Genomic DNA, 27,954 nt, shown 5'->3' with positions numbered 1-27,954 from the left:
AAAAGTACTGGTCTCCTTTATTGACCATGGGCAGGGGCACCTCAGCACTGACCAGGAGGTCAGAGGAGGAACATGTGGGTAGGAGGTAGGGGCAGGGAGACGCCTGCCCTCACTTCCAGTCCTTGAAGAATTGCTTGAAGATGGCACTCTCGCGGCCCTGGGGCAGAATCTCCACCTGTAGGGACGGCAGGGGAGAGTCTGGCTCACAAGGCTGCCACCTCTGCCTCTTCCAGAGCCAGGGAGGAGGGTGCTGGGCACCAGGCCTGAGTCCACAGGCCTTCCAGCCAGTGATGCTCTTCCAGGTAAGCCAAGAGACAAGAAAGATTACAGGGACATGGGCTGAGAAAACAGTGAGAAGGGCAGAACTAGCTAAAATCCATGGCCCAGAGGAGCCACATGAGTGATCCAGAGGCACACCCGGCTAGCTGGACTCCCAGGGGAGCGCTGCCCATCATCCTCTTAGAAAAGAACACAGATTGTGGAATATTACTCAGTCATGAAAGGGAACGCATTTGAATCAGTGCTAGTGAGGTGGATGAACCTAGAGCCTGTTATACAGGGTGAAGTGAGTCAGAGAAAAACAAATGTAGTATAATAACACATATATATGGAATCTAGAAAAATGATATTGATGAATCTATTTATAGAGCAGGAACAGAGATGCAGACAGAGCAGACTTGTGGACACAGCAGGGACAGGAGAGGCTGGGACAAATTGAGAGAGTAGCATTGACATACATATACTACCACGTGTAAAAATAGCTGGTGGGAAGTCACTGTATAACCCAGGGAGCTCAGCCTGGGCTCTGTGACAACCTAGAGGGGCAGGATGGAGTGAGTGTGTGGGGGTGGGGGGTGCAGGGCAGAGGGTGGAAGGGAGATTCAAGAGAGCGGGACATATGTGGGTATGATTCACATTGTCATATGGCAGAAACCAACACAACACTGAAAAGCAATTATCCTCCAATTAAAAAATTTTTTTAAATCTTTTTTAAAAAAGTACATTAACAAGTTAAAAAAAAAAAAAAGAAGAAAATAACATGTACTGTAAAACTCTGAAGGACTGAGAAGGGCCTTCCCACTGGGTGTTTCTGGGAGGGGAGGCCTGACTGCTCCTGACTGTGCCCGGGGCTTTCTCACCCTTCTTGTCCAGTCCACGGACAGGGGACCAGGGAAGCGTCCTAGGAAGACGGTGTGCTAGCACAGGGAGGGCTCCTCACCTGAGTGTTTGGGGCATACCGCATGCGGGTGATAAAGTCCTCGGCCACTTGGAGGGCCGCCTGCCGTTCCTTCTCATTAGCTTTGCGCCCTGGATCATAAGGAGGAGAAATTTTAAAAGAGCAGGGACTCTCTCTAGCCCACATCCCCTTTGTCTCGAGGAGATTTAAGAAGGTCCAAATTCCATGGACAGAGGACCCCGGTGGGCTACACAGTCCATGGGATCACAAAGAGTCAAGCATAACTGAGCTCACACACCCACAGAATAGCTGGCCTCCTGGTCCTAAGAACACCCTGAGGGGGCTCAGTGAGAAGTCAGCCTCTCCCAACTCGCAGCTCCAGATGAAAACTGCCCTCTGCCCGCTCCAATCATCAAAGTGTTCTGCTCGGGCCAGGGCCCCAGGGATATTCAGGGAGAAACTAATGTCGCCCTCTCATGAGACACTCAGGCCCCTCTCTCCCTCTCCAGGGCCCCTCGCCTTTTGAGTCTGTCAACTGTACTGTTATCAAGCCTTGCAAAATTAAATTGGACAGAAAAAAAGGGCATGATTTACTGCAATCTTACTCCCATAAAGCTAGATGCCAACATCAGCCTAATGGTTATACCAACTAAGAGTCAGTAAAAAGGAACAGCAGTGCCCTCCCTTCTCGCCTTTAACCAAACCCTGCTCCACCTGGAGGAATTTTTCCAAGGAAACAATGTTGTCAACTGTGGTTGGCTCTTCAGCCAGGCTATTAAAACTCTAGTTAGCCACAATATATCTGAGATTAATGTGCTGTATCCTTCCTCTGTGATTGCCTGATGCTTCTCTTCCCAGCTCCTAAGTTTACTGTTTTTCCCACTGGTTTCTCCATTCTTTGCTTGGGGCTAAAGACACTTCCAAACCAGATCAAACCGGTTAATCCTAAAGGAAATCAACCCTGAATATTCTTTGGAAGGACTGATGCTGAAGCTGAAGCTCCAATACTTTGGCCACCTGATGCAAAGAGATGATTCATCAGAAAAGACGCTGATGCTAGCAAAGACTAAGGGCAGGAAGAGGATGAGATGGTTGGATGGCATCACTGAGTCAATGGACATGAGTTTGAGCAAACTTCTGGAGACAGTGAAGGACAGGGAAGCCGGACATGCAAAGACAGCCCCAGCAACACAATCCTCCCCACCCCCTACCACCATCCTCCTCACCTCTTAGAAACCTGCCTTGCAGCTTGCCACTCCTGGTCCTTCCCTGAGGCAAGAGTGTGATGCCTAGTAGCTGCCAAGTTACAACACCTAACACTTCTCCATCCTCCTGGCTGGAAATTTCTCCTGGCCCTGGTTCATGTCACAAATATTTACTGAGCAAATGCTATCTCATCAAGGCACTAGAGACAATGTGATTTCATTCAAGAGGTTTATAATCTGGGCAGTTGAGACACATTCAAGAACAAGAAAAGACACAGAACTTCCCTGGTGTTCCAGTGGATAAGAATCCATCTGCCAATGCAGGGGACACAGGTTTGATCCCTGCTCTGCGAAGATTCCATACGCCTCAGAGCAAACCTGTGCGCCACAAGCACGAGCCACAACTACTGAAGCCTATCCACCTAAAGCCTGTGCTCCACAACAAGAGAAGCCACCACAATGAGACACTCAAGCATCAAACCAAGAGTAAGCCCCTGCTCACCGCAACTAGAGAAAGGCATGCAGCAACAAAGACCCAGCACAGCAGGGGAAAAAAAAGAACAAGAAAAGACAAGCACAGAGAATTACTCACAGACTCAGAGATTTGTTACAATATTTTCAGAGTCTGATCTAGCAAGCAGGCTTCTGCCCAAGGGTGTTTCATTTCCAGCCAATACAACCTCTTGGAAAAACGAGCCCTACCAGTTTGCTACCCAGTGCATAAGATGAGATTTCATATCTAGAATTGGTCACAGTCAAGGCAGACAGGCAGAAGCAGGGGTCCCAGTGGCACTGAGGCCTAGGAGAGCTCTGTGGCAAGTGGTCCTCAACACAAAGTCAGCAGCAAGACCTGGGAACCCGAGAGACGGTTCCCAGAGCCTGCAAAGTCTCATGCGTGCTAAGTCACTTCAGTGTCCAACTCTCCACAATCCCATGGACTGTAGACCGTCAGGCTCCTCTGTCCATAGCATTCTCCAGGCAAGAGTACTGGAGTGGGTTACCCTGCCCTCCTCCAGGGGATCGTCCCTATCCAGGGACTGAAGCTGCATCTCTTATGTCTCCTGCATTGCCAGGTGGGTTCTTTATCACTAGCACCACCTGGGAAGCCCAGACCTCGAGAATGAGAATCTCAGGGGTGTGGTTCACTCTGTGTCTTAACAGGGCCCTCAGATGATTCAGAGGTGGGCTGAAGGTGCAGAACCCTTGCCAGGAATTAACCATCAGCCACGGAGGTTCGCTGAGCCAGGAGTCTATGGGCTGGCTGAGCCCTCTCGTGGGAAGCCTTCCTGGTTAGTGGCCACAGGGGCCTCAGGCTGGTGTGGAGAAGCCACACGCACCCTTCCAGATGTAGATCTTGCCACAGAGTCCATTGTCCAGCACAAAGCAGTCATCGGGTATCAGCAGCTCGAGGGCAAAGGGGCTGGAATCAGCCAGCTTGGTCAGGTTCATCTGTCCAGTGGCGTCAGAGACCTGGGGGAGAGTGGGCAGTGCTGTGTCACCCTCCTTCCCGCAGTTCAAAGCTCTGACCTCGGCCAAGGAACAGCCCCCCTCCAGTACAGGTCCCACCCACCAACCCAGGCTGAACAGCAGACCAGAGGTAGGGGAAGAACTGACAGCTGACAGGCAAATCCCAGACAACCCCCACCCCCACTTCAGCCTCAATCACCGCCTCCCAGAGCCCCAGAATCTGTGGAAATTAATTAGACTCCAAATTAACAAGTAAATGCAAAGAATGCAAAAAAGGTACAGTTCAGGGACTTCCCTGGTGGCTCAGACAGTAAATAATCTGCCTGCAATGGAGAAGACCCGGGTTCAGTCCCTGGGTCTGGAAGATCCCCTGGAGACAGGGATGGCTACCCACTCCAGTGTTCTTGCCTGGAGAATGCCATGGACAGAGGAGCCTGGTGGGTTGCAAAGAGTTGGACATGACTGAGCAACTAACACTTCTTTTCAGTGTGCAATGCAAGGGATGCAGGTTAGACCCCTGGTTGGGGAACTAAGATCCCACATGCCATGGGACAACTAAGCCCAAGTGCCACAACCAGAAAGAAGACTGTGGCTGCAACTAGAGAAGCCTGTGCACCACAACTAAGACCCACCGCAGCCAAATAAATAATAAATAAATAGATACTAAAAAAAAAAAAAAGTAAAGCTCAGCACTGGCTTGTTTCAAACCTCCATATCTAAGAATGGGCTGGAAGGGAAGTGACATTCACCTCCCCAGGAGGGCCGAGCATCCGTTCACTTCCCATCCTCCCCTCACTCCACGCCCTGATAAACCACCCTGGGGCCTGGGCCCACCTGCCCGCTGCTTTCTCCTCTCCTCTCAGCCCACAGGCATCAAGATCACACCCCCACCTGGTCCCAGGGCAGGCCCGGGACACCCACCTTATACAGAGCCGCGGCCTGTGCGTTTGTCCGGTCAGCTGTGAGGTCTTCCTCAGGGTTACCCTCCTTCAGAGAGGGCTTGGGACCCAAGACCTGCAGGGACGAGGGCAGGCCACATTTCCAAGGATTCCTGGGCACCTATCATGCCCAGGACCACCCCCTCACTCCCACCCCGACACCCATGTCTGCACAAAGGCGCCGGGCAGAGCTGGAGAGGGCTCGGTCCCTGGATACCAGTCCCTTCATCCCAAGGGGTACTTGACTCTGAGTCCCACAAAGGCACCTGATGAGCCAGCCAAGCCCTAAGCAGGGCTCCAGATGCCCTTACAGCCCTCCTGCTGTGATCACTGCCTCCTTCAGTGGCCTCAAGCAGAGGCCACCCTCCCACTACCCCCACGTCTCTCAACCTGGATCATGTCGGCAGGCTCCTCCCCATCGGTGACGATCTCCACGTGGGCCTTGCCCTGCCGCTCGCTGTCCCGGATGGCCAGCGCCAGGTCCCGTGCCTTGTTCCGCTCCAGTATGTTGGACTTCGCACCACACCAGGCAAAGATGTTCTGGAAGGAAGTGGGGAGGCTCAGGTTAGAGCCACTTGCATCCTGTCCTCTGCAGAGCTGAGGCAAGATGATCAAAGACAAGCAAGAAGGCAAGGGAAACAAGGCCTCTGGGGACAGGAATGACAGTCTCTGTGAGAGCCTTTCTCTGCCCCACACCCCCATCTCCCACAGACTTTTATTTTCCACATCACTTGTGTCATATATTGAAACATCTTTATCTTATTTATAATCTATTTTCCCTGACTAGAAAGTAAGCCTCATTAGGGCATGAGGGTTTGGTTTTGTTTGTCATGACCTGACCCACTGCTGTATGCTCAGTGCCAAGCAGAAACAGGCACATCTTTAGGCCCAGAATAAATAGTTATTGCATGAATGAATTGGGTGAATGAGCGAATGAAAGGGTGAATGGGTGAACAGGTGAATGGCGTCCCTGGGCCCAGAATGTCAGATGCCTCTGCGCACTCACCAGGCATGGCCCTCATCACCTCTACTGAGCAGGGGACTCCATCTCACTGCTTCCAGTCCTCCTTCTAAATAGCATCCAGGTTCCTCTTCCTGTTCCAAATCTTTAGCACGACAGGTGCAGTCCAGACCCTCAAAGACTCGATCTCCTCCTGCCCTGTCGCAGCTCCTTAGCACTTTCCACTCCCACTGGTCCTGTCCCCACCCTGCGTCCAAGTCAGGCTGCCTCCTTCCTGGCTGTCGACAGGCGTGTCTGTGCCCTTCTCCCGCTCAGTGCCTCAGCTCACCCATCACCTTCCCCTGGAATGGCGTTTCCCCTAGTCTAGTCAAGTGGCACTTTCCTGGGGCAGTGGCTTGGCCTAGAAGGCTCCTCACTGCCATAAGCTCCCCCAGCCCATCCCACTGCTCCTAAGAGGACCCTCATCACATCCTGTCATGGGTTAAAACAGTAGCCAGTGACAGACCCGGCCTTGGCTGCCTGCCCTGGGCCAGCAACTTGTGGTCCCCAGATGGCGCTAGTGGTAAAGAACCTGCCTGCCGATGCAGGAGAGCTATGAGATGCAGGTTCAACCCTTGGGTCAGGAAGATCCCCTGGAGAAGGGCATGGCAACCAACTCCAGTATTCTTGCCTGGAGAATACCATGGACAGAGGAGCCTGGCGGGGTACAGTTCAAGGGGTCACAAAGAGTTGGACACGACTGAAGTGACTCATCAAGCACACATGCTGGCTCAGAGTGGGGGCCATAGATTCACCAAGGGAAGAGATGAATGAACTGATTAACGCATGGGACAGGAGGCAGCTAACTCAGAGCTTCAAAGGTTCCAGGAGCACTAGAGAGTAGACTCAGTGTTAGAGGCCAAGACTAGACAGCAGAGGGAGGTTTCTGTCCAAACAAATACAGGGATGTCTTCTAACAGCCACAGTGACCCCCCTTGGAATGGGCTTACAGCTTCTCAGCCCCTTTCCCTCTGCTCTGGCTTCCTAGTCCCTGCCCTTTAAAATAGCACCAAGGAGTTCCCCGGTGGTCCAGTGCTTAGGACTCAGCACTTTCACTGCTGTGGCCCCCATTTCAATCCCTGGTTGGGGAACTAAGATCCTACAGGCTGTGTGCACAGTGTGACTGAAAAAAAAAAAAAAAAAAAAAACAACCCAGTGACTTCCTGGGCAGTCCAATGGTTAAGACTCCGGGCTCCCAACACAGGGGGCCCCAGGTTCGATCCCTGGTCAGAGAACTAGATCCCTGATGCCACAGCTAAGATCCAGCACAGGCATAAAAAAGAGAGACACACACACAGTGCAACATGAGTGGGTGCTCAGTCAGCCTTGCCCACTTACCTGGCCCAGGTCCAGGATGAAGCAGTCCCCTGTGTTGAAACTGTCCCAGCTCAGCATCCGCTCAGTGGCACGAATGTTCTTCTTGCCCTTCACCTGGTAGAGTTTCTTGATGGCAGCCGGGGTGCTTCCTGGGGAGGTCTTGTGAAACGCCGACTCCACGCCGCCTTCCTGCAGCCCAGATGGCCAGCCTAAGTGGGCCCCCCCCGTCCCCTCCCACCAGCACCCCATGCCCCCTCCCACTGGGCAGGAAGGAAAGCAGGCAAGCAGGAACCGGGTGGGAGGAGGCCCCGGCCCTGAGTGGCCTTGGGCCTTTTGCAGGGTCACGACCAGCGGGAAGGAGCTCAAGGAGAAGCCACAAGAGAGGGCGTGGGGAGTGGGTTCTGACCTGGTACTTGAGGCCGTGGGGGAAGTAGCTCATGAAGAGGTCGGACTCATTGCCCTGTGACTCTCGGTGCTGCACAGGCCGCTCTCCGAGCAGGGTGTTGAGGTGCACGGCCAGTATGGCGCAGCCCCCCTGCTCATCCCGGGACGACTGCTGGCCTGGGGTCGGGGGAGGTTGCCGGTGAGACCTAGGCCAGCCCCGACCCCTGCCTGGGCCAGCACCACCCCCCCACCAGTCCTCCCAGTTCCCGCCCTTACCAATCCACAGGTGCAGGTGGGAGAGCTCTTCCGGGCCATTGTGCAGCACCAGGTAGGAGTCTCCCGAGAAGAAAATGCCGTAGTTCTCAGGGGCCACAGGCACTGGCTTCAGCTTCTCCACCCTCCATATGTGCAGGCCAGGGAGCTTCACGGTCGGTGGGAACGGAGAGCTGCTGCGGGAGGGGAGCGGGTTGGTGAAGGCCGAGGCCTGTATGCAGTGGAGACAAGCAGAGAAACCTGGGGCAGGCCTGGGGACTGCGGTGTGGGGGAGAGGAGGGGCTGCCCTTGGAAGTGAAGAGGAGAGGGGTGAAAGGGGAAGGGGTGCACAGCCTACCTCTGGGGGATGGGTGAGTACATGCTGTTTCTGGATCTGCAAAGACAGAATCAAAGCCATTATGATTACAAATGTCATGAGTACCAGCCTTCACGTTGGTCTGGGGAGGTCCTTCCCAGAGGCCAAGTGCTTCATTATTCAACTAATTCACCTCCAAAAGCAGATTTCTCCATTATTCAGGCAAAGAAACTGAGGCTCAAAGAGTCTAAGTCCCAAGTGACACAGTGACTAGTGAGTGGCTAGCGAAAGCCAGGTCTTGGGCTCCTTGGGCCAGCGTCTTCCCCTTGCTATGACCTCTTCTGCTTCTAGACAGGAGTCCTAATTCTGGGCATTGCATGAGGCTGGGATATGCCTCTCTAAGTAATAACGGCTTATATTTGAAAAGTCTAAAATCGATAACTTAAAGTCAATGGATAGGAAACCAAAAAAATAGAGAAAATCAATGAAGCTGGGTTTTGGAAACATCAAAAAAATTGATGACCCTTTTGACAAATTGATTAAGTAAAAGAAAAGACACAAATTTCCAATACAGAAACAAGAGAGATGAACACCACTAAAGATCCTACAAGTATTAAAAGGATAAAGAGAATATCACAAAAACTTTATGCCAATATAGTCAACAACTTATACAAAATGGGCAATCTTTGAAGGATACAAATTATGCAAGTTCATTCAACAAGAAGTAGAGGGACTTTCTTGGTGGTCCAGTGGCTGAGGCTCTGTGCTCCCTTTACAGGGGGCCCGGGTTCTATGCATGGTCAGAGAACTAGATTCCACATGCAAAACTAAAGATTCCACATGCCGCAACTAAGACTCAGCACAGCCAAATAATAAGTAATTTTTTTAAAAAGAAGAAGAAATAGATTATTTGAAGGGTTCTAATATCTACTAAAGCAACGGGAAGTGAAAGTGCAAGTCACTCAGTCGTGTTCGACTCTTTGTGACCCCATGGACTTTACAGTCCATGGAATTCTCCAGGCCAGAATACTGGAGTGGATAGCCTTTCCCTTCTCCAGGGGCTTTTCCCAACCCAGGGATTGAACCCAAGTCTCCCGCATTGCAGGCGGATTCTTTACTAGCTGAGCCACAAGGGAAGCCCAAGAATACTGGAGTGGGTAGCCTATCTCTTCTCCAGTGGATCTTCCCAACCCAGGAATCGAACTGGGGTCTCCTGAATTGCAGGCAGATTCTTTACCAACTGAGCTATTAGGGAATCCCAAAAGAAACTGAAATGGTACTTAAAAACTACCCACCCCCAAATTTCAAGTTCAGATAAATTCTACCAAAAACTTAAGGAAGGCATAATGCCAATCCTTCATAATCCATCCCATGCTGCCACCATTTTCCTGATGTAACAAAATCAGATAAAAATATTATAGAAAAGGAAATTAGACCAAGATCCCTCATGAACACAAGAAAAAACCTGACAAAATTTTAGCACATAGAATTCAGAAATATATAGAAAGGTGAAACATTATGACTAAACAGGGTTTACTCCAGAAATGCAAAGTTGGTTTAACATCTGAAAATCAATGTAATCCACCCTATTGACAAGCCATATAAACAAACATAAAATCATCTCTATAGATAAAGACAAACCACTTAGAAAAATTCTACATCCATTTTTGATTTAAAAAAAGCTTTCAGCAAAAGAGAACTAGAAGGGAATTTCCTCTTTTTTTGGCCATGCTATGGGGCACGTGGAAGAAGACAATGGCACCCCACTCCAGTACTCTTGCCTGGAAAATCCTATGGACGGAGAAGCCTGGTAGACTGCAGTCCATGGGGTCGCTAGGAGTGGGACACGACTGTATAACGTTCAAGTAGACAACCTGAGTGACTTCACTTTCACTTTTCACTTTCATGCATTGGAGAAAGAAATGGCAAGCCACTCCAGTGTTCTTGCCTGGAGAATCCCAGGGACGGGGGAGCCTGGTGGGCTGCCGTCTCTGGGGTCACACAGAGTCAGACATGACTGAAGCGACTTAGCAGCATGGGGCACGTGGGATCTTAGCTCCCCAACCAGGGATCAAATGCATGCTCCCTACAATGGGAAAGAAAGTGAAAGGGCAAGTCGCTCAGTCATGTCCGACTCTTGCGACCCCATGGACTATAGTCCATGGAATTCTCCAAGCCAGACTACTGGAGTGGGTAGCCTTTCCCTTCTCCAGGGGATCTTCCCAACTCAGGGATTGAACCCAGGTCTCCCGCATTGCAGGCGAATTCTTTACCAGCTGAGCCACAAGGGAAGCCCAGTCTTAACCCCTTTTATCCCTGCAATGGGAGCACAGTCTTAACAATCAGACCGCCAGGGAAGTTCCAGAAGGGAATGTCCTTAGCCTAATAAAAGGTATCTACCAAAATTGAACAAAAAAATCCCAGAAAAAAAAAAACACAGAAAAACCTACAGCTAACATTAGACTTAGCGCCTTCTCAAATTCTAAACTCCCTACCTAGGGAATTTCCTCCATTCCCAGGCATTTAGCTATCACTTCTATATGTCCAGCATCCCTCAAATACCAGGATGATGAATATCATCTTTATTCTGTAGGACAGTAAGAGCAACCTTTTTTGGACAAAAGTTATTTCAGGAAAAAAAATGCTCAAGGCAAGCATTTTAAAAAATATTGTCTTCTGGATTTCCCTGGTGGTCCAGTGGTTGAGAGTCCACTGGCCAATGCAGGCGACACACGTTCGATCCCTGGTCTAAGGAGATCTCACACGTCTCAGGGCAACAAAGTCTGTGGGACCCAACTCCTGAGACTACGCTCTAAAGCCCAGGAGTGACAGCTACTGAGTGCCCCAGAACCCATGCTCCATGACAAGAGAAGCCCGCGCATCGCAACTAGAGAGCAGTTCCAACTCGCTGCAACTTAGAGAAAGCCTGCACGCAGCAACAAGGACCCAGTGTAGCCAATATATACATAAACAAACAATTTTAAAAATGTTATCTTTTTAAAAATTAGCAACTGCAGTAGCTATAGCTTCACTTACTCTCCTATGTGCCCAATTCTAGAGGATTTCTTTGACTGAAAATGCAGAGCTCACACAGTCAAGAACTGTCACACAATTTATGCTGTGCGACTGAACAGGGAGCCCCAGTGGTGCAAAAGAAGGACCTGGAGAATTTCAGGGTTGAAAGTCACCGTTAGGAGACTCTTGGGGGGCTGGGGAAGCAGGAAGTGCAAAGAGAACTTTTAGGGAGAGCAGAGGGTGTGGAGTCTGAGTAGGAAACAAAAAAGAAATAGGAGCAGTGGCCATGGGTGTAAAATACCATGTGAGTAATGACTTTGCTTTTCTTTCCTAATTTACAACATAGTACGTGCATACTGAGTCGTGTCCAACTCTGCAGTCCCATGGACTCTAGCCCACCAGGCTTCTCAGTCCATGGGGATTCTCCAGGCAAGAATACTGGAGTGGGTTGCCATTTCCTACTCCAGGGTATCTTCCCCATCCAGGGATAGAAGCCACGTCTCCTGGGGCTCCTGTACTGGCAGACAGATTCTTTACCACTGAGCCACAGGGGAAGCCTTACTCAAAACACAGCTGAAAGGCATATTTTTGGAATCACACTTCCCCAAGGGAGGGGGGCAGACAGTGAGGGGGAGGTTTGGGGGAGGAAACGTCAATGATTCTCAGTCCCACAATGGGTCACATGCTGTGCCCACATCCCCTGCAACAGACAGCTCAGCCTGTGACTCAGGCCCCAAGTGGTGAGGTGACCGCCCCCAAGCACAAGCCAGGGTGGGTAGAGCTCAGGGACAGAAATGGCGTGCTCATTGCCAGCTATTTGTTGTTGTTCCTGAGCTAAGAGCTCAGGCCATAACTCAACAGCAGGCAGACCATACGTGGGGCTGCCAGCCTCCGAGAGCCATCGCAGCATTTTGTTGAGAGGGGCTGGCTGCCTGCCCCTCATCCCTCTGGCTTTCTAGCCTGGCCACCCATTAGAATTACATTTCGAGTGTGTGTGCTAAGTCACTTCATTCACATTTGACTCTTTGCGACCCCATGGATGGTAGCACACCAGGCTTCTCTGTCCATGGGATTCTCCAGGCAAGAATACTGGGGTGGGTTGCCATGCCCTCCTCCAGGGGATCCTCCCCACCCAGGGGTTGAACCCATGTCTCTTGCAGCTCCTGCATTGCAGAAGAACTATGTTAGAATCTTACAAAAACTTCAAAGCCCAGGCCTGGAGACTTGATTCCATGGGTCTTGATTCCATAGGCATATGAACTATGTCCTAGGTGGTTCTGATTCTGCCAGTTAACTGTGTCCAGAACAGCATCTGTATCTGTCTGCATATTAGAGTCACCTGGGTTTGTTTTGTTTTTTTTTTTTTAATCCCCATGTCCAGGCCAGTTAAAACCAGACTCTCCAGGGTGGAGCTGGAGTATTAGTGCCAGAGAAGTTCCCGGTGACTCTAACGCTGCTCCCTGGCCCCCACCAAGCGCCCACTGACATTGGCCTGTCACTCGTCCTCTCCCCACAACCCCTCTGCCCAAGCCCACAGCCCCTCAGCTTCCTTAGTGCCAACCTCAACCCTTAGGACCATCAAAGCCCAGCCACTCCTCCAGACCCATTTCAAGCCTCAGCTGTCATTTGGCGGCTTTGTCCTTCTCTGGGAGTTCTCATCTTCTTCCCGCTCACAGGCTGTCTTAGAGTATGACCTGATAGCTCCGTTGTCTCAGGTAGAGCAGGGGACACGCCCGGCACTTCTGCATTCCTCAAGCAGCCCATGACAAGGTCTATTCAGTTCCATTCTAGGTCTATGCTGGGAACTTGGCATTGGGAAGGGGCCCAGAAATGAAGAACAACCCACAAGTCTCATGGTCTCTAGAGGATGGGCTGCGAAGCAGGAAACCATCACTTCCAGGAGACCACATAAAACTTCCCCTAGGTGCGGAACATCACAGAATCAGATGTCAGCATTAGAAGGAGCTTTATTTAATACTCAGGTTTCCTTGTGGCTCAGATAGTAAAGAATCTGCCTGCAATGCAGGAGACCCAGGTTTGATCCCTGGATCCAGTAGATCCCCTGGAGAAGGAAATGGCTGCCCACTCTAGTATTCTCACCTGGAGAATTTCATGGACAGAGAAGCCTGGCGCGCTATAATCCATGGGGTCACAAAGAGTCGGACACAACTGAAAGACTAACACACACACACACACACACATACACACACACTCCAGATCTGCCTCCCAACACATACCCAGACATGAGCACAGCACAGAAATCCCTACATCCCTCACCATTTCTTCTTGAATACCTTTCCTGGTGGGGAACTCACCACCTCACAGGGGAGCCGCTTCTATACTTCTTATGTTAAAACCTTTTACTTTTTCCCACTCCGCCACAGCATGCTGAGTTACAGGCCTGGCCATCTCCCCGACTCAACTATAAAGGCCTTTCAGGAAGGAACCATATTTTGCCTGGAACCTTGGGCTCTGCCCAGTAGCCTGCAGGCACTCAGGATTAACTGCACTTGTTGAGCTCCAATGATTAGACTAGATGGAGCCTAAGAGATAACCCAGGATTTCAATAGGGAGGAGCAGCCCTGGAGGCAGAAATCAGGGGCCAGGGATGGAGGGGAGGACAGGTGCCCTGCTGGCTGTCCCGAGGTCCTGACTTAGGAAGGAGCTGGCCTTTGAGGACACACTGGGAGTGGGGGAGTTGGTTATGCAGACCTTTCCAGCAATGCCTGTCAGCTGTAAAGATGACAGGTGCTTGATGCTGTCTGCACCCTTCTCAGATTCCGATTCCACTGATTCCGAACAGGTCCCTTCATCGTTTGCCCTTAGGTGTGAAATGCCAACAGCTCCTACCCAACTCTCCAAGAAAGAATCAGGGGTGAGTGTCAACACTAGAGATGACACCAGCTATTCCCAGCCGGGAACCTGGGCTTTCACAGGAGCTGCAGGGTCTAGAAGCCTCATCTGGGGATCCTCAGTCAGTGCTCCCTCCCCAGACACCAAGCAGGACTCCCACCCTTTCCCAGGTGCAAACTGGTGGCACAGCTGGTAAAGAAACCACCTGCCAATGCAGGAGATGCAAGAGTCGCGGGTTCAATCCCTGGGTTTGGAGGATCATCTGGAGTAGGAAATGACAACCCACTTCAGTGTTCTTGCTTGGAAAATCCCATGGACAGAGGAGCCTGGCCGGCTACAGTCCATGGGGTCGCAAAGAGTCAGACATGACTGACCACGCACATGACTGACCCACCCTTTCCGGGCTCCACCTTCGCCTCCCTATACCCTACCCTAGGCAGCTAGCCAGATCCCCATCAGAGTTCTTAAATTTGCAAAAATAATGAACCCTGAGGCATAGTTTGGTCTGAATTCAAATGCTAGGCCTGCCCCCTCCCCCATTCCAGCCCACCCATCTGCTGTCACACCACCATCCTGTCTTAGGAACAAGTTATCATCAACGCACCTCTGGGCTGGCTGAGGGCCTTCAGGAGTCTGGTCAGGTCACTCGGTGTGGTGGCCTCTGTTAGTAGGTCACACACCACCTCTCCACAAGCCAGGACAATCCCTGGTCCAGGCGTCCCTTATCCCACCCAGGGAAGCCACAAGGCTCCAGGGCCTGGACAGGGCAGCAGTGTCTGTGTGTGTGTTGGGGAAGGGGGCGCACCAGTCCTGGAAAAAGCGGCTTCCAGAAACGTGAGTCTCTGTGTCTGCCCTCATCTGCCCACCTAAGAGGGTCCCGGCCAGCCCACCCCACACCCCATCTCCCTCCGCCTTCCTCCCCACTTTCACCTGATCCGCGCAGCTCCTGCTTCCTCCTACTTCTGCTTTTCAGGCTCCTCCAGCCCCACCTCAGTCTCTCACTTCCCTCAGCTCTTCCTCCAGGTGGCCCCACCCATCAGCCCCACCCCTGGGCTCCAGCCCCAGCTAGTGCTGAGGTCCGTCCTCCACAGGAAGGGGTGGACTGTGCTGGGCAGCCAGGCAGGGCCTGAGAGGAGAGCAACACTGCGACCAGGCTGGCTCTTCAGAGACCTGCCCCGCCACTGCCCAGAAGCTGGAAACCCACCCCAGCTCCAAGCCTCCCCATCACATTGGCCTCCGCCAGCGGCAGCAGGCCAAGGCTAGCAGCTCTGAGTCTGGGGCCTGCAAGGAAAACCACAGGAAAACCAAGACTGGCCACATTCCCCGGCTTACCAGCCTGCGGCAGGCATGACTGCCTGGCCCTGGCTTCAGCTGAATTAGTCACATTTCCTGGGTGGGGTCACTGCCTCGGCATCACTTTGTCCTCCTCCCTGGCTTGTCTTTCTCCTTGCCTGAATGACTACATTTGACTTTTGTTGTTGTAGTTGTTGAAGCTCAGTTCCCAGGGAATAGCAGAGGTGGGTGACACAGACTTTGCGATGTCCTGCATGCTGGTTTCCTAAGTGGCCCTAGTGGCAACGAACCCATCCGTCAATGCAGGAGACAAAAGAGATGCGGGTTCAATCCCTGGGTAGGGAAGATCCCCTGGAGGAAGGCATGGCAACCCACTCCACTATTCTTGCCTGGAGAATTCCATAGACAGAGGAGCCTGGCAGACCACAGTCCATGGGGTCCCACAGAATGGGACACGACTGAAGTGACTTAGCACACATGCGGACATTGGGAACAAGCACTGAATCTGAATCTCTCTTAACCGAGTGCTTAGGTCCCTGGTCAAATTCCTAACAAGTCAATAGTAATTCTAAGGGTGCAAGTTAGGATAACGAAGGGTCTGTAATGCCCTGTGGTCACTAAGCCTTCCCAGGTGGCACCAGTGGTAAAGAACCCACTTGCCAATGGAGGAGACATAAGAGATGCGGGGTCGGGAATATCCCCTAGAGGAGGGCATAGCAGCCCACTTCACTATTCTTGCCTGGAGAATCCCATGGACAGAGGAGCCTGGTGTGCTCCAGTCCACAGGGTGACACAGAGATGGACATGACTTAGCACGCACTCACGCATGCTGGGTGCCTCTCAAGTCTACCTTTGCTCAGCTTCTCATTCACCAGATGTGGACTATCACACATTCTCAGCCTCAGGCGCTCTGAGGGACAGCAATAAAAATAATCATGGTTCTGACTCTACCCAGAGGCCATCTTGCCTTCAATACATCATAAGGCCCTGGAGCTAGTCTGTCCAACTTGCTTGTTTGCCTTCCAGAGGAGGCTAGGGGGACCCTGAGAGCACAAGTGACTGGCCCACGATCACACAGGGAGAGGCAGGTAGAGCAAGGGAAGAAGCTTCCATGCCCTCCTAAATCTGTATGGGAGGATGCAGCTAGAATCTGTACACGCTCCAGGAGGAAGTCAAGGGCCTTTTAGCCCAGGACTCTGGCCCATCTCCCCAAGATACCGGCCAGGCTTGGCCCAGGGCTAATCAACAGACTAGTTTGAGATAAGACTCAGCCTTCAGGGCCCCATCCAGGGAGTGGCAGTGGAACAGAATCAATCCACATTAGAATTTCTGGACTGGAACAAGATGAGAAGTTAAATGTTCTCTTCAAAGAACACAAACTCTAGCTGGTACCTGAGTGTCTCTTAAAAAGGTCCTTAAAAAGAGGGTCTGGTGTAATGGAAAGACTGAACAGTTTGATTATGATTCTGCTTCGTCTTCCTGGCAAGCTGCAGTGCATGGAATCTCAGAGTCTGATACGACTGAGCGACTGAACCACAACTGCTTCCTCTTGCAAGTGACTTAACTTTTTGTAGCCTCCCTGTTCCCTATCTGTAAAACGGGCATGAAGATAAACAAGCAGATTAAATGAGATGGTGTAATTAACGAGCAAATAATAGATGGTGGCTCGGTGGTAAAAGAATCCGACTGCAATGCAGGAGACTTGCAGGAGAAAAAGGTTGGATTCCTGGGTTGGGAAGATCCCTTAGAGAAGGGAATGGCAATCCACTCCAGTATCCTTGCCTGGGAGCATGGACAGAGAAGCCTGGCAGGCTGCAGTCCTTGGATTAGCAAAAGATTCGGACATAACCGATTGACTATGCAACAACTAAACAAATAATAGATGCTCAATAAACCTAGATGGTTTTCTCTGGCCAACAGAGAATTTATCCCGGGACCTCAGTTCATGTGCCCGGCATCTCTGGAAGCAATCCTCCTGCCTCCTCCCCCAGTTCACAATTTAGCAGAGAGATGGGAAGTTAAACCCCAGATCACTCCTGGGGTTTGACTTTCCATTGTTGCCCTTCCGGAACCACGCCCTAGAAAGGCTGGTCCACTCCGGTGTGCACCAGTGCGAACCTGAGTGGCTCTGGGGCTCTAGACTCCGCAGCGACCAAGGGCACAAGGATGAATCCAACTCACTGCTCTCTTGCTACACTGGAGCCTCACCTGGCTGAAAAAAAAGGTGGCCCCATCGCGGAGGAGGGTTTGCAAACTAACAAGGAAACAAAAGAGCAGTTCCTTTAAAATAATTTAGGAGTCCCAAGCCTCTTGAAACTCTAACAGTACACACGCTATTATTGACATTATCTGGTAACCAAACACTAAAACTTCTTTTTAACAGACTCATATTTCTCCTCCCTCTCCGGTCTCCCAGTGAGAGATGCTCAGTTGGTCCCAAATGGAATAAAATAAACATTCCTTTAGCACGGCTGCTCCCTCCCGCCCCTCCTTAGGGGAAAGGAGGCGAGATGATTAGACACGCGGGCGCACCCCTAAGAAAAGAGGAGGGAGCAGGGTGCCCCGTGACCAGCTGAGCCCCTCAGAAATCTACAGGGGGAACTCAGGCGCCTGCTGGTCAGACCCCAAGCGCTACTTGCCTGTCTGCGCCCCTCTGGCTCGCTCTGGGCAATGTCTCTGCTGCCCTCTCCTCCTCTCCTCCCGGGCCCCAGCCCAGCCCTCGCCCCCGCCCCCGACGTGAAAGGCTGGAAGCCTCCCCGCCTACCCGAGTGAGTCAGAGGGGAGGGCCGGGCCCCTCGCAGTCGTCCCTCTGGTGGAGGCTCTGCACCGAGAGGGACTGAGAATTTGGGCTGGTATTAGGGAAACTAACAACCTTACTATGTGGTAAACTTGGCCAGAGCAAGGTGTTCACATCCCATTCAATTGTTAGATCCTTGAGCTGGATTAAGCAGGAATAGCTACTTCTCCTTTAGTGCCTGCTTTGTACTCCATGCTTTAAAATCTTTTATTTATTTATTCCACCACACACACACCGTGCCCCCGCAATGCCCCGCACTGCATTTGGGATCTTACTTTCCCACCAGGGACTGAACCCATGCCCCCTGCAGCAGAAGCTCAGTGTTTTAACCACTGCACTGCCAGGGAAGTCCCTGTATTTGGTGCTTTAAACGTGACCTTGTTCAGTCCTCACAACTATTTGTCGTTATGCTGCCTAATAGATAATCCTCTGAGAGGCTCAGAGAGGGTGGGTCACAGGTCCAGGGTCACACTGCCAGTTCAGTAGTAGAACCAGGATTCTAATACAGGCTAGTGCGGCTTCAAACTGGTGCAGCAGATATAACACTCCACCCTTCTTTTTATTCAGAGGGAAACAGCCCAGCCAGTGTCCATACTTGGAGGCCAGGTCTTCTTTAAGTGTGGCCAACAGTCCACACTCCCACATTGGCTTTTGAATGAAGAGAGCCATGCACAGCAGGCCAACCCTCGCAAGATGTCAGCTGACAAGAGGCACCAGGATTAGGGCATGGCCCCTTGACCCAGAAGTAAGAGGACTTTTTCAAGCAGCTTGGAAAATTGCAACCAGTATGACTTTCTCCAAGGCCCACTGATAGGGTCTGGTTCAGTTCAGTTCGGTCGCTCAGTTGTGTCCAACTCTTTGCGACCCCATGGATTGCAGCATGCTAGGCTTCCCTGTCCATCAACAACTCCCAGAGCCTACTCAAACTCATGTCCATTGAGTCGGTGATGCCATCCAACTATCTCATACTCTGTCATTCCCTTCTCCTCCCACCTTCAATCTTTCCCAGCATCAGGGTCTTTTCAAATGAGTGAGTTCTTTGCATCAGGTGGCCAAAGTATTGGAGTTTCAGCTTCAGCATCAGTCCTTCCAATGAATACTTAGGATTGATCTCCTTTAGGACAGACTGGTTTGATCTCCTTGCTGTCCAAGGGACTCTCGAGAGTCTTTTCCAACACCACAGTTCAAAAACATCAATTCTTTGGTGCTCAGCTTTCTTTATAGTTCAACTCTCACATCCATACATGACTACTGGAAAAACCATACCTTTGACTAGATGGACCTTTGTTGGCAGAGTAATGTCTCTGCTTTTTAATATGCTGTATAGATTGGTCATAACTTTTTTCCAAGGAGCAAGTGTCTTTTAATTTTCGTGGCTGCAATCACCATCTGCAGTGATTTTGGAGCCAAGAAAACAAATTCTGTCACTGTTTCCATTGTTTCCCCATCTGTTTGCCATGAAGTGATGGGACTCGATGCATGGGGTCTGACATGCGCATGCTAAGTTGCTTTAATCACGTCTGACTCTAAGCAACCCCATGGACTGTAGCCTGCGAGGCGCCTATATCCATGGGATTCTCCAGGCAAGAATACCGGAGTGGGTTGCCATGCCCTTCTCTAGAGGATCTTCCTGAGCCAGGGAGAAAACCTGTGTCTCTTACATCTCCAGCAATGGCAGGTGGGTTCTTTACCACTAGCACCACCTGCCTGGAGGGTTGTAAGGGAAACAATTCAAAGCCTGGTTCTACCTGCTTCCATCTGGGCAACACCAAGGGACTCCACTCCACTCCTGAGGAAAGCTTAGACACTATCCTCCCACCTGTTGTCCACCCTCTTCTGGCTCTTCTGACTCCAGTCCAGAAGAGCAGATCAGGCTGAACTGTTGCATTTCCTCAGCCTGGGGGGATGGCAGGGTTCTGTCACAATAACTAAACATTCCATATCACATTCTCCCAAAATGTTCATTTGAAGAAACATTGACTCAGGATGCTGCTGCTGCTGCTGCTGCTAATAAGCTGCGTCAGTCGTGTCCGACTCTGTGTGACCCCATAGACGGAAACCCTCCAGGCTCCCCCGTCCTTGGGATTCTCCAGGTAAGAACACTGGAGTGGGCTGCCATTTCCTTCTCCAACGCATGAAAGTGAAAAGTGAAAGGGAAGTTGCTCAGTCGTGTCTGACTCTTAGCGACCACGTGGACTACAGCCTACCAGGCTCCTCCATCCATGGGATTTTCCAGGCAAGAGTACTGGAGTGGGGTGCCATTGCCTTCTCCGGACTCAGGATGCTACTAGCCTTTAATCTGATCAACAATGAAGTTTTCTAGATCATTTCAGCTGCTCTGAGGAATATCCAGGAGTCTGGATGCTTATCTTTTCTGAATGTGCATGCTAAGTCACTTGTGTCCAACTCTTTGTGACCCTATAGACTGTAACCCACCAGGTTCCTCTGTCCATGGGATTCTCCAGGCAAGAATACTGGAGTGGGTTGCCATCCCCTTCTCCAGAGGATCTTCCTGATTCAGGGTTTGAACCTGGGTCCTGCATTACAGGCAGATTCTTTACCGTCTGAACCACCAGGGAAGCCCATTTTCTGGATTAAGCTCACAATTTAAAAGTTTGTTTCTGGGACTTTCCTGGTGGTCCAGTGGTTAAGAATCTGACTTCCAATACAGGGAACACGGGCTAGTTCCCTGGTGGTTCAACAGTAAAGAATATGCCTGCAATGCAGGAGACCTGGGTTCGATCCCTGAGTCAGGAAGATCCTCTGGAGAAGGGCATAGCTACCCACTCTAGCATTCTTGCCTGGAGAATTCCACGGACAGAGGAGCCTGGTGGGCTACAGTTTATGGGGTTGAAAGGAGCTGGACAGGACTGAGCCACTAACACTTCACTTATTTCACTTTCAGGGAACTAAGATTCCACGTGTTGTGGGAACCTAAGCCTGCGTGCCGCAACTGCTGAGTCTGCACGCCACAAAGAGAGAAGCCTGAACGTCAGATGAAAGATGCCACATGATGCAATAAAGATCCCATGTGCCAAAACCGAGAACTGACACAGCCAAACAAATAGATTTTTTTTTTTAAAGTTTGTTTTCAAGCACTGAAGGGTACTCAGAGGCTTCCTGGATGGCGACATCCTAAATTTCCTTGGTGACTGGTTGGGAAAATGGGACTGTCCAATACAGCACAAATGAGCAGGGCAAGAGAAGCTCAGGTGGAGCACTGTGCCCGAGACAGGACAGGTCTGCCCAGGTAAGATCACACTGGATCCTCAGCACCACTCTAAGGTCCTGATAATAGCTCTTTTTTTTTTTGATAATAGCTCTTTTGAGTGTTGGCACTAAGTGCCAGGTGCTGTCCTTCATATGGGTTTCTCATTTAATCCTTCCATTTACCCTCTAAAATAGATCCTCTTTTTTTTAGACTATTTTTTTAAAAATTATTTTCTTTGTCGCTGTGCTGAGTTGTCATTGCTTCGAGCAGGATTTCTCTAGTTGTGGCAAGTGTGGGCTACTCTCTAGTTGCGGTATATTGGCTTCTGTTTGCGGTGGCTTCTCTTGTTGAGGAGTACAGGCTATCGGTATGTGGGCTTCAGTAGTTGTGGCTTGCTTGTGGGCTTAGTTACCCCAAGGACTGTGGAATCTTCCCAGATCCTTGTCCTCTGCATTGGCAGGGAGATTTTTAACCACTGGACCAAAGGGAAGTTCTGAACTAGATCCTTTTATTATCCTCATTTTACAGATAAGGAAATGGTGGCAAAGGGGTATTGAAATAATTTGCTCTAAGACCTGGACATGGAACAACAGACTGGTTCCAAATAGGAAAAGGAGTACGTCAAGGCTGTATATTGTCACCCTGCTTATTTAACTTATTATAACTTAATAAGTTATATTATTATTAACTTATATATATTTATATTTATTTATGTTTATATAAGTTATATAAGTTAATATAACTTATATAAGATATATAAGTTATATATAATAATATAACTTATATTATTAACTTATATAACTGCTTATTATATGCAGAGTACATCATGACAAACGCTAGGCTGGAAGAAGCACAAGCTGGAATCAAGATTGCTGGGAGAAATATCAATAACCTCAGATATGCAGATTTCACCACCCTTATGGCAGAAAGTGAAGAGGAACTAAAGAGCCTCTTGATGAAAGTGAAAGACGAGAGTGGAAAAGTTGGCTTAAAGCTCAACATTTAGAAAACTAAGGTCATGGCATCTGGTCCCATCACTTCATGGGAAATAGATGGGGAAACAGTGTCAGACTTTATTTTTGGGGGCTCCAAAATCACTGCAGATGGTGATTGCAGCCCTGAAATTAAAAGATGCTTACTCCTTGGAAGGAAAGTTATGCCCAACCTAGATAGCATATTCAAAAGCAGAAATATTACTTTGCCAACAAAGGTCCGTCTAGTCAAAGCTATGGTTTTTCCAGTGGTCATGTATGGATATCAGAGTTGGACTGTGAAGAAAGCTGAGTGCCAAAGAACTGATGCTTTTGAACTGTGGTGTTGGAGAAGACTCTTAAGAGTTCCTTGGACTGCAAGGAGGTCCAACCAGTCCATCCTAAAGGAGATCAATCCTGGGTGTTCATTGGAAGGACTGATGCTAAAGCTGAAACTCCAATACTTTGGCCACCTCATGCAAAGAGTTGACTCATTGGAAAAGACCCTGATGCTGGGAGGGATTGGGGGCAGGAGGAGAAGGGGATGACAGAGGATGAGATGGCTGGATGGGATCACTGACTCGATGGATATGAATTTGAGTAGACTCCGGGAGTTGGTGATGGACAGGGAGGCCTGGCGTGCTGCGATTCATGGGGTCGCAAAGAGTTGGACACAACTGAGCGACTGAACTGAACTGAAGACACCCTTAGTAAATACAGAGCCAGGTGGTAGGACCCCCAGTTTCCCTGATCTCCTGTGGTGCATCTGGACTGAGACCTGCCCCTCTCCTCCCTGCCCAGCCCTGCTCTCTCTACTCCTCTCCCGAGGCCTCTCTTGCTGTCAGCAGTGAATAGCATTCACTCTGAGTCCTTCACACATAAAAGGCTACCTCTGCTCATTCTCTAGATAACATGCTTTAAGAAAAAAAGAATTTTTATTTCAAAATAATTCTAGACTCACAGGAAGTTACAAAAATAGTACAGAGTACTGATACATGTTACAACCTGAATTTTTAAAGCATCATGCTAAGTGAAAGAAGCCAGTCACAAAAGATCACATATTATATGATTTCATTTATATGAAATGTCCAAAGTTGGCAAAGCTATAGAAACAGGAAGTAGATTAGCTGTTGCTTAGCATCCCAGCAGCAGCAGCACTGATTTATTTTGGGGGTGATGAAAATGTTATAAAGTTACATTGTGGTGATAACTGCACAACTCTGAGAATATACTAAAAAAAACATTGAATTGTACACCCATTAAAGCTGTCACCAAATGAAAAGCGAAAGGGCTTTGTAACCTTTGACTGGTAAGACCAGCCTCCACCCATTTACACCCCACTTAAAAAAACTGTATAGAGAGGTTCCATGTAACTGCCACCCAGCTTTTCCTAACGGTGACATCTTACTTAACTACCCTTAAGTGTGAAAAGTGAAAGTGTTAGTCGCTCAGTTTTGTCCGACTGTTTGTGACCCTGTGGACTGTAGCCTGCCAGGCTCCTCTGTCTATGGAATTCTCCAGGCAAGAATACTGGAGTGGGTTGCCATTCCCTTCTCCAGGGGATCTTCCTAATCCAGGGACTGAACCCAGGTTTCCTCCATTGCAGGCAGATTCTGTATTGCTGAGCCACCAGGGAGTCCACACTAAGTGTACCTTCCCCTTTAAATCTATCCTTCTGAAGCCCCAGCACCTTTTCTCTAGCACTTCAGAGTGCAGAGAACACCTCACCCAGGCCCCAGGCTTTACAGTTTACAAAACACCCTCTCCTCACACAACCCCCATCCCCCAACTTGATCCTCAAAGCAAACCTGTGGGCCAGGGTTGACGCATTTCTTGGTTTTCATGGTCAAAAGAGCCCTCCTCACTCCCTGGTATCCTGTTGTTTAGTTGCTAAGTCCTGTCCAGCTTTTTTGTGACCCCATAGTCCGCCAGGCTCCTCTGTCCATGGGATTTCCCAGGCAAGAATACTGGAGTTCGGTTGCCATTTTCTGGGCTCCTGTAGGGTTGCTAAATTTGGCAAATAAAAATTTTGATCTGTCACCCCTGTAGGGTAATCAGCTCTAATGTGCCCAGCCAGTGCTGGGCAGGTGGTCATCATTTTGGGACACCGTTGATCACAGACTCTCTAAGTACTGAAAGGGCCCTGGATCATCGCCTGCTTTAGCAGAGCTGGGCTGGGGCTCCCAGGCCAAGTCCTCACTCTGGCTTTCTCTCCGGTCTTTCCACCCCTCCCAGACCGCGCTCCTCTTCGTGCTTTGGTTTGAGAATCTGGCGGCTGGTCCCATAGGCGCAGGCACAAAGGTTGAGCTGGTGAACGGTGTGGGGGGTGGGCGGTGGAGCCCGGTAGGAAGGACCAGGGGCAGCTTGGCCGAGATTGCGACCCGCGCCAGGCGTACTATCCAGATCCAAGGTCCACTGAAAAAAGCAGGAATAAGGACGGCACCAGGCCGGGCCCAGGTGGGACTCCAATTCCCGGCCCCACCGAGGCCAGACCCCAGCCCAAACTACAAATCCCAGCAGGAGTGGGGGATGGGACAGGACCTCGGGAGCGCCGGCCTGCGGTCTTTGCGCCTTGCCTAAGTGCAATGAGCCCTCGGGGGCGAGGTTAAAAGGATGGGGACGCCACAGCGGACCTCGAGACACGCTCACACACACACACATATACAAACACACAGACACACATACGCGCGCCTGGCCTGTTGGTCCCGCCTTTACGAACTACAAATCCCAGCAGGCAGTGGACGTGGGGGCGGGGGCCTCGGGAGGGAGGTGCTCCCGACCGGAAGCGAATGTCAGGCGAGTGTCAGGCGCGGTGGGATCCCCCGGCTCCAGGTGGGGGTACCCCTTGCCTCGTGTGGAACAGGTTCCTTCTCTCCCCGAGGCTCGGCTCCCCGTCCCTGCACACGCTGTTCCACCGTGGTGTCGCCGACTCGAGCCGTTCTCCGAGATCCTGAGCCCCGCCCTCCCGACCCGGCCGGGGCTTCTGGGGAAGCGGATGGCGGGTGGGCGCTTCGGCCAGCGGCCTTGGGTCGCAGAGTCTGCCTCCTTAACCCTCTCTCCACCGCCTGGAGTGAACTCCCTTTTCCCGGAGGGAGGAGTAGCCCGGACCCTGTGACAGGACTAAGCCTGTTGGGGGTCTCTGTGTGGCCTGCGCATCTCATGGAGCAGTCTAGGGAAGGCCAGGGTTCTCCGAGTTCTGGGATGTAGGTCCGGATATTCGGTCCACGGTGTCTGACCGCTCTGACCTCCCTGCACCCCGGCCTCAGCTGTATATGGCAGAGCCATATAAGGCCGAGGGGCTGCCAGGAAGTAATAACCAGGGCACTTTCCTTCTGTATGCTCGCTCTCAAAGTGCTCAGCTCACACCTTAGCGTCTAGCGCCAGCACTCCCCTCCTTACATAAAGATCCGCTGAAGACACTGTAGCAAGGACTTACCCAGGCCCTTTGGTGCCAGTCAGGAACTCAAGGGTCCAGCCTGTCTGGTGGGATGAAGCCCCACTTCATCCACCTGACGAGGCCAGGGCAGTCTCTCTCCCGAAGCCTCTTCTCGGCTGATTTCTGGCTCCCAAGTGAGGGTTCAGGTTACACCTGTATCGAGAGCACTGAAACCACAGTGGCCAGCAACACATTGGACTTTCTGTCTCCAACCCCATTTTCAGCTTTTACACTCTCTGATCTGGCCATATACTGCTGTTCCCTGATCATCAAAGGTGGAAAACACCTAGTTTATGAAGGTATGAGGGCTTCCCAGATGACGCAGTGGTAAAGAATCCTCCTGGCATGCCGGAGACGCAAGTCTTGGGTTCCATCCCTGGGTCTGGAAGATCCCTGGAGGAGGAAATGGCAACCCTCTCCAGTATTCTTGCCTGGAGAATCCCATGGACAGAGGGGCTTGGTGGGCCACACAGCCCATGGGGTCACAATCAGTCGAACAAGACTGAGCGACTAACACACACACACACACACACACACACAAGAAGGTATAACCATGATCCTGTAATGTCACAATGAGATTTTATTCTTCTGTAGTTAGGTGAAGACTAGCTGCTTTCTATAAGTATTCCATTTAATCTTGGAACAGTTAGAAACAACTCCAGAGAGGATATTGAAAGCAAAATGTCCAGGTTCCTTTTGGTAACTGGAGTAGGGGTCATATTAACTGTGGGGTGGTCTCTAAGTATGCCATTGCTGCCTGGGAAGTTCTTAAATATTTTGTTTCCAAGTATTTCTGTTAAGACAAAGTAGCATTTTTGCCCCTTTTTTTCATTTATTTATTTATGGCTGCACTGGGTATTTATTGCTTTGCACAGGCTTTCTCTAATTTTGACAAGTGGGGGGCTGATGGTTTCCTATTGCGATGGCTTCTCTTGTTGAGGAATAAAGGCTCTAGGCACACGGGCTTCAGTAGTTGCAGCACTTGGGCTCACTAGTTGTGGCTGGAGGACTCTAGAACACAGACTTACTAGTTGTAGCTCACGGGCTCCATTGCTCTGAGGCATGTGGAATCTTCCAGATCCAGCGATGGAACTCATGTCCCCTGCATTGGCAGGCAGATTCTTAATCACTGTACTGTCAGGGAAGTCTCTAGCCCCTTTTCTGTTGCCCATTTCTATTACCCTCTAAACCTGTGAGAGTGTTAGTCACTCAGTCGTGTCTGACTCTTTGTGACCCCATGGAGTGTAGCCCCCCAAGCCCCTTTGTCCATGAAATTCTCCAGGCAAGAATACTGGAGTGGATAGCCATTCCCTGTTCTAGGGAATTTTCCTGACACAGGGATCGAACTCAGGTCTCCTGTATTGATTCTTTACTGTTTGAGCCACCAGGGAAGCCCACCCTCTATTTTAAGAACCTAGTTACAGGAATGAGCTCTCTGAGCAACTGAAACTAACTCCTGACTTATGCTCTAACCTGTTGAGTCTTTTCCTAGATAAAAGAAGATTAAAGAATTAAGCAGTTTAAATATGACTAAGCTCTTTACCCCCAAAAGCCCCCTTAGCAATCCTGCAGGCAGATCATGCAGGCAAGATAACATCTGAAGATAGAGTCAACCAGTCTGTACACAATGGAGAATGATAGAGAACCCAACATCCTGCCTGGATGATTCACTGAGATTCTTCCCCCATATTTCTCCCTTTAAAAAACTGTCATGTGGATGTTTGGCGAAAACCAATACAATTCTGTAAAGCAGATTAATCCTTCAATTAAAAATAAATAAGTTTAAAAAAAACAAAACAAAACTGTCATGGCTAAGCAGAATCTTTGGAGTTGGTCTCTAGACACAAGTCCACCTTCTCCCCAGATCACTCACTTTTCCTTTCTACTGACTTTTTGTGCTGCTTGTTCGTGTTAAGTCGCTTGAGTTGACTCTTTACAAACCCATGGACTGTAGCCCACCAGGCTCCTCTGTCCATGGGATTCTCCAGGCAAGAATACTGGAGTGGGTTGCCTCTCCAGGGGATCTTCCCGACTCAGGAATCTTGTCTGTTGCTTTGGAAGGTGCGTTCTTTACCACTAGCGCCACCTGGGAAGCTTGCCTCTCTAATAATTGGCTTCCATCAGCTAGCAGCCAAACCTAGGCTCAATAACAAGACAACCAATCTTTTGTTGAGTAGCCCCTCTGCCCCTAGAGATGAAAGATAGGTGCCATAGAAACTTGGAGACAGTCCTTTGCACTCTATAAGAGCCCATTCTCTCCTGCATTCCAAGACTTAGCACCAGACTCTTAAATCAGTAAGAGCCTGTGTGACTTGCCAGGGA

At 50.3% G+C, this 27,954-nt stretch overlaps 1 protein-coding gene across 7 annotated transcripts; it reads right to left on the bottom strand.

Moving 5' to 3' along the window:
* Positions 1-25,751, bottom strand: CAPG (capping actin protein, gelsolin like). Of its 7 annotated transcripts, none has more exons than XM_055540362.1 (11): positions 14,855-15,021; positions 14,529-14,734; positions 8,099-8,134; positions 7,765-7,934; positions 7,511-7,665; positions 7,126-7,293; positions 5,178-5,327; positions 4,771-4,863; positions 3,720-3,852; positions 1,220-1,308; positions 1-175 (listed from the first exon to the last, which is right to left on the bottom strand). In XM_055540362.1, exons 3-11 carry the CDS (start codon positions 8,119-8,121, stop codon positions 110-112), a joined length of 1,047 nt encoding a protein of 348 aa, XP_055396337.1. In that variant the 5' UTR covers positions 8,122-8,134; positions 14,529-14,734; positions 14,855-15,021; the 3' UTR covers positions 1-109. The 7 variants fall into 7 exon arrangements, with proteins under 7 accessions (XP_055396337.1, XP_055396332.1, XP_055396334.1 ...); XM_055540357.1 differs by having other exon boundaries at positions 7,765-7,937; positions 14,855-15,020; XM_055540359.1 differs by lacking the exons at positions 14,529-14,734; positions 14,855-15,021 and adding an exon at positions 25,633-25,751 and having other exon boundaries at positions 7,765-7,937.
* Between the last annotated feature and the right edge of the window lie 2,203 nt (positions 25,752-27,954).

The sequence above is a fragment of the Bubalus kerabau genome, chromosome 11, assembly GCF_029407905.1.
Source record: "Bubalus kerabau isolate K-KA32 ecotype Philippines breed swamp buffalo chromosome 11, PCC_UOA_SB_1v2, whole genome shotgun sequence".
Classification (NCBI taxonomy): Eukaryota; Metazoa; Chordata; class Mammalia; order Artiodactyla; family Bovidae; genus Bubalus; species Bubalus kerabau.
This window is presented reverse-complemented; position numbering and strand designations above follow the sequence as displayed.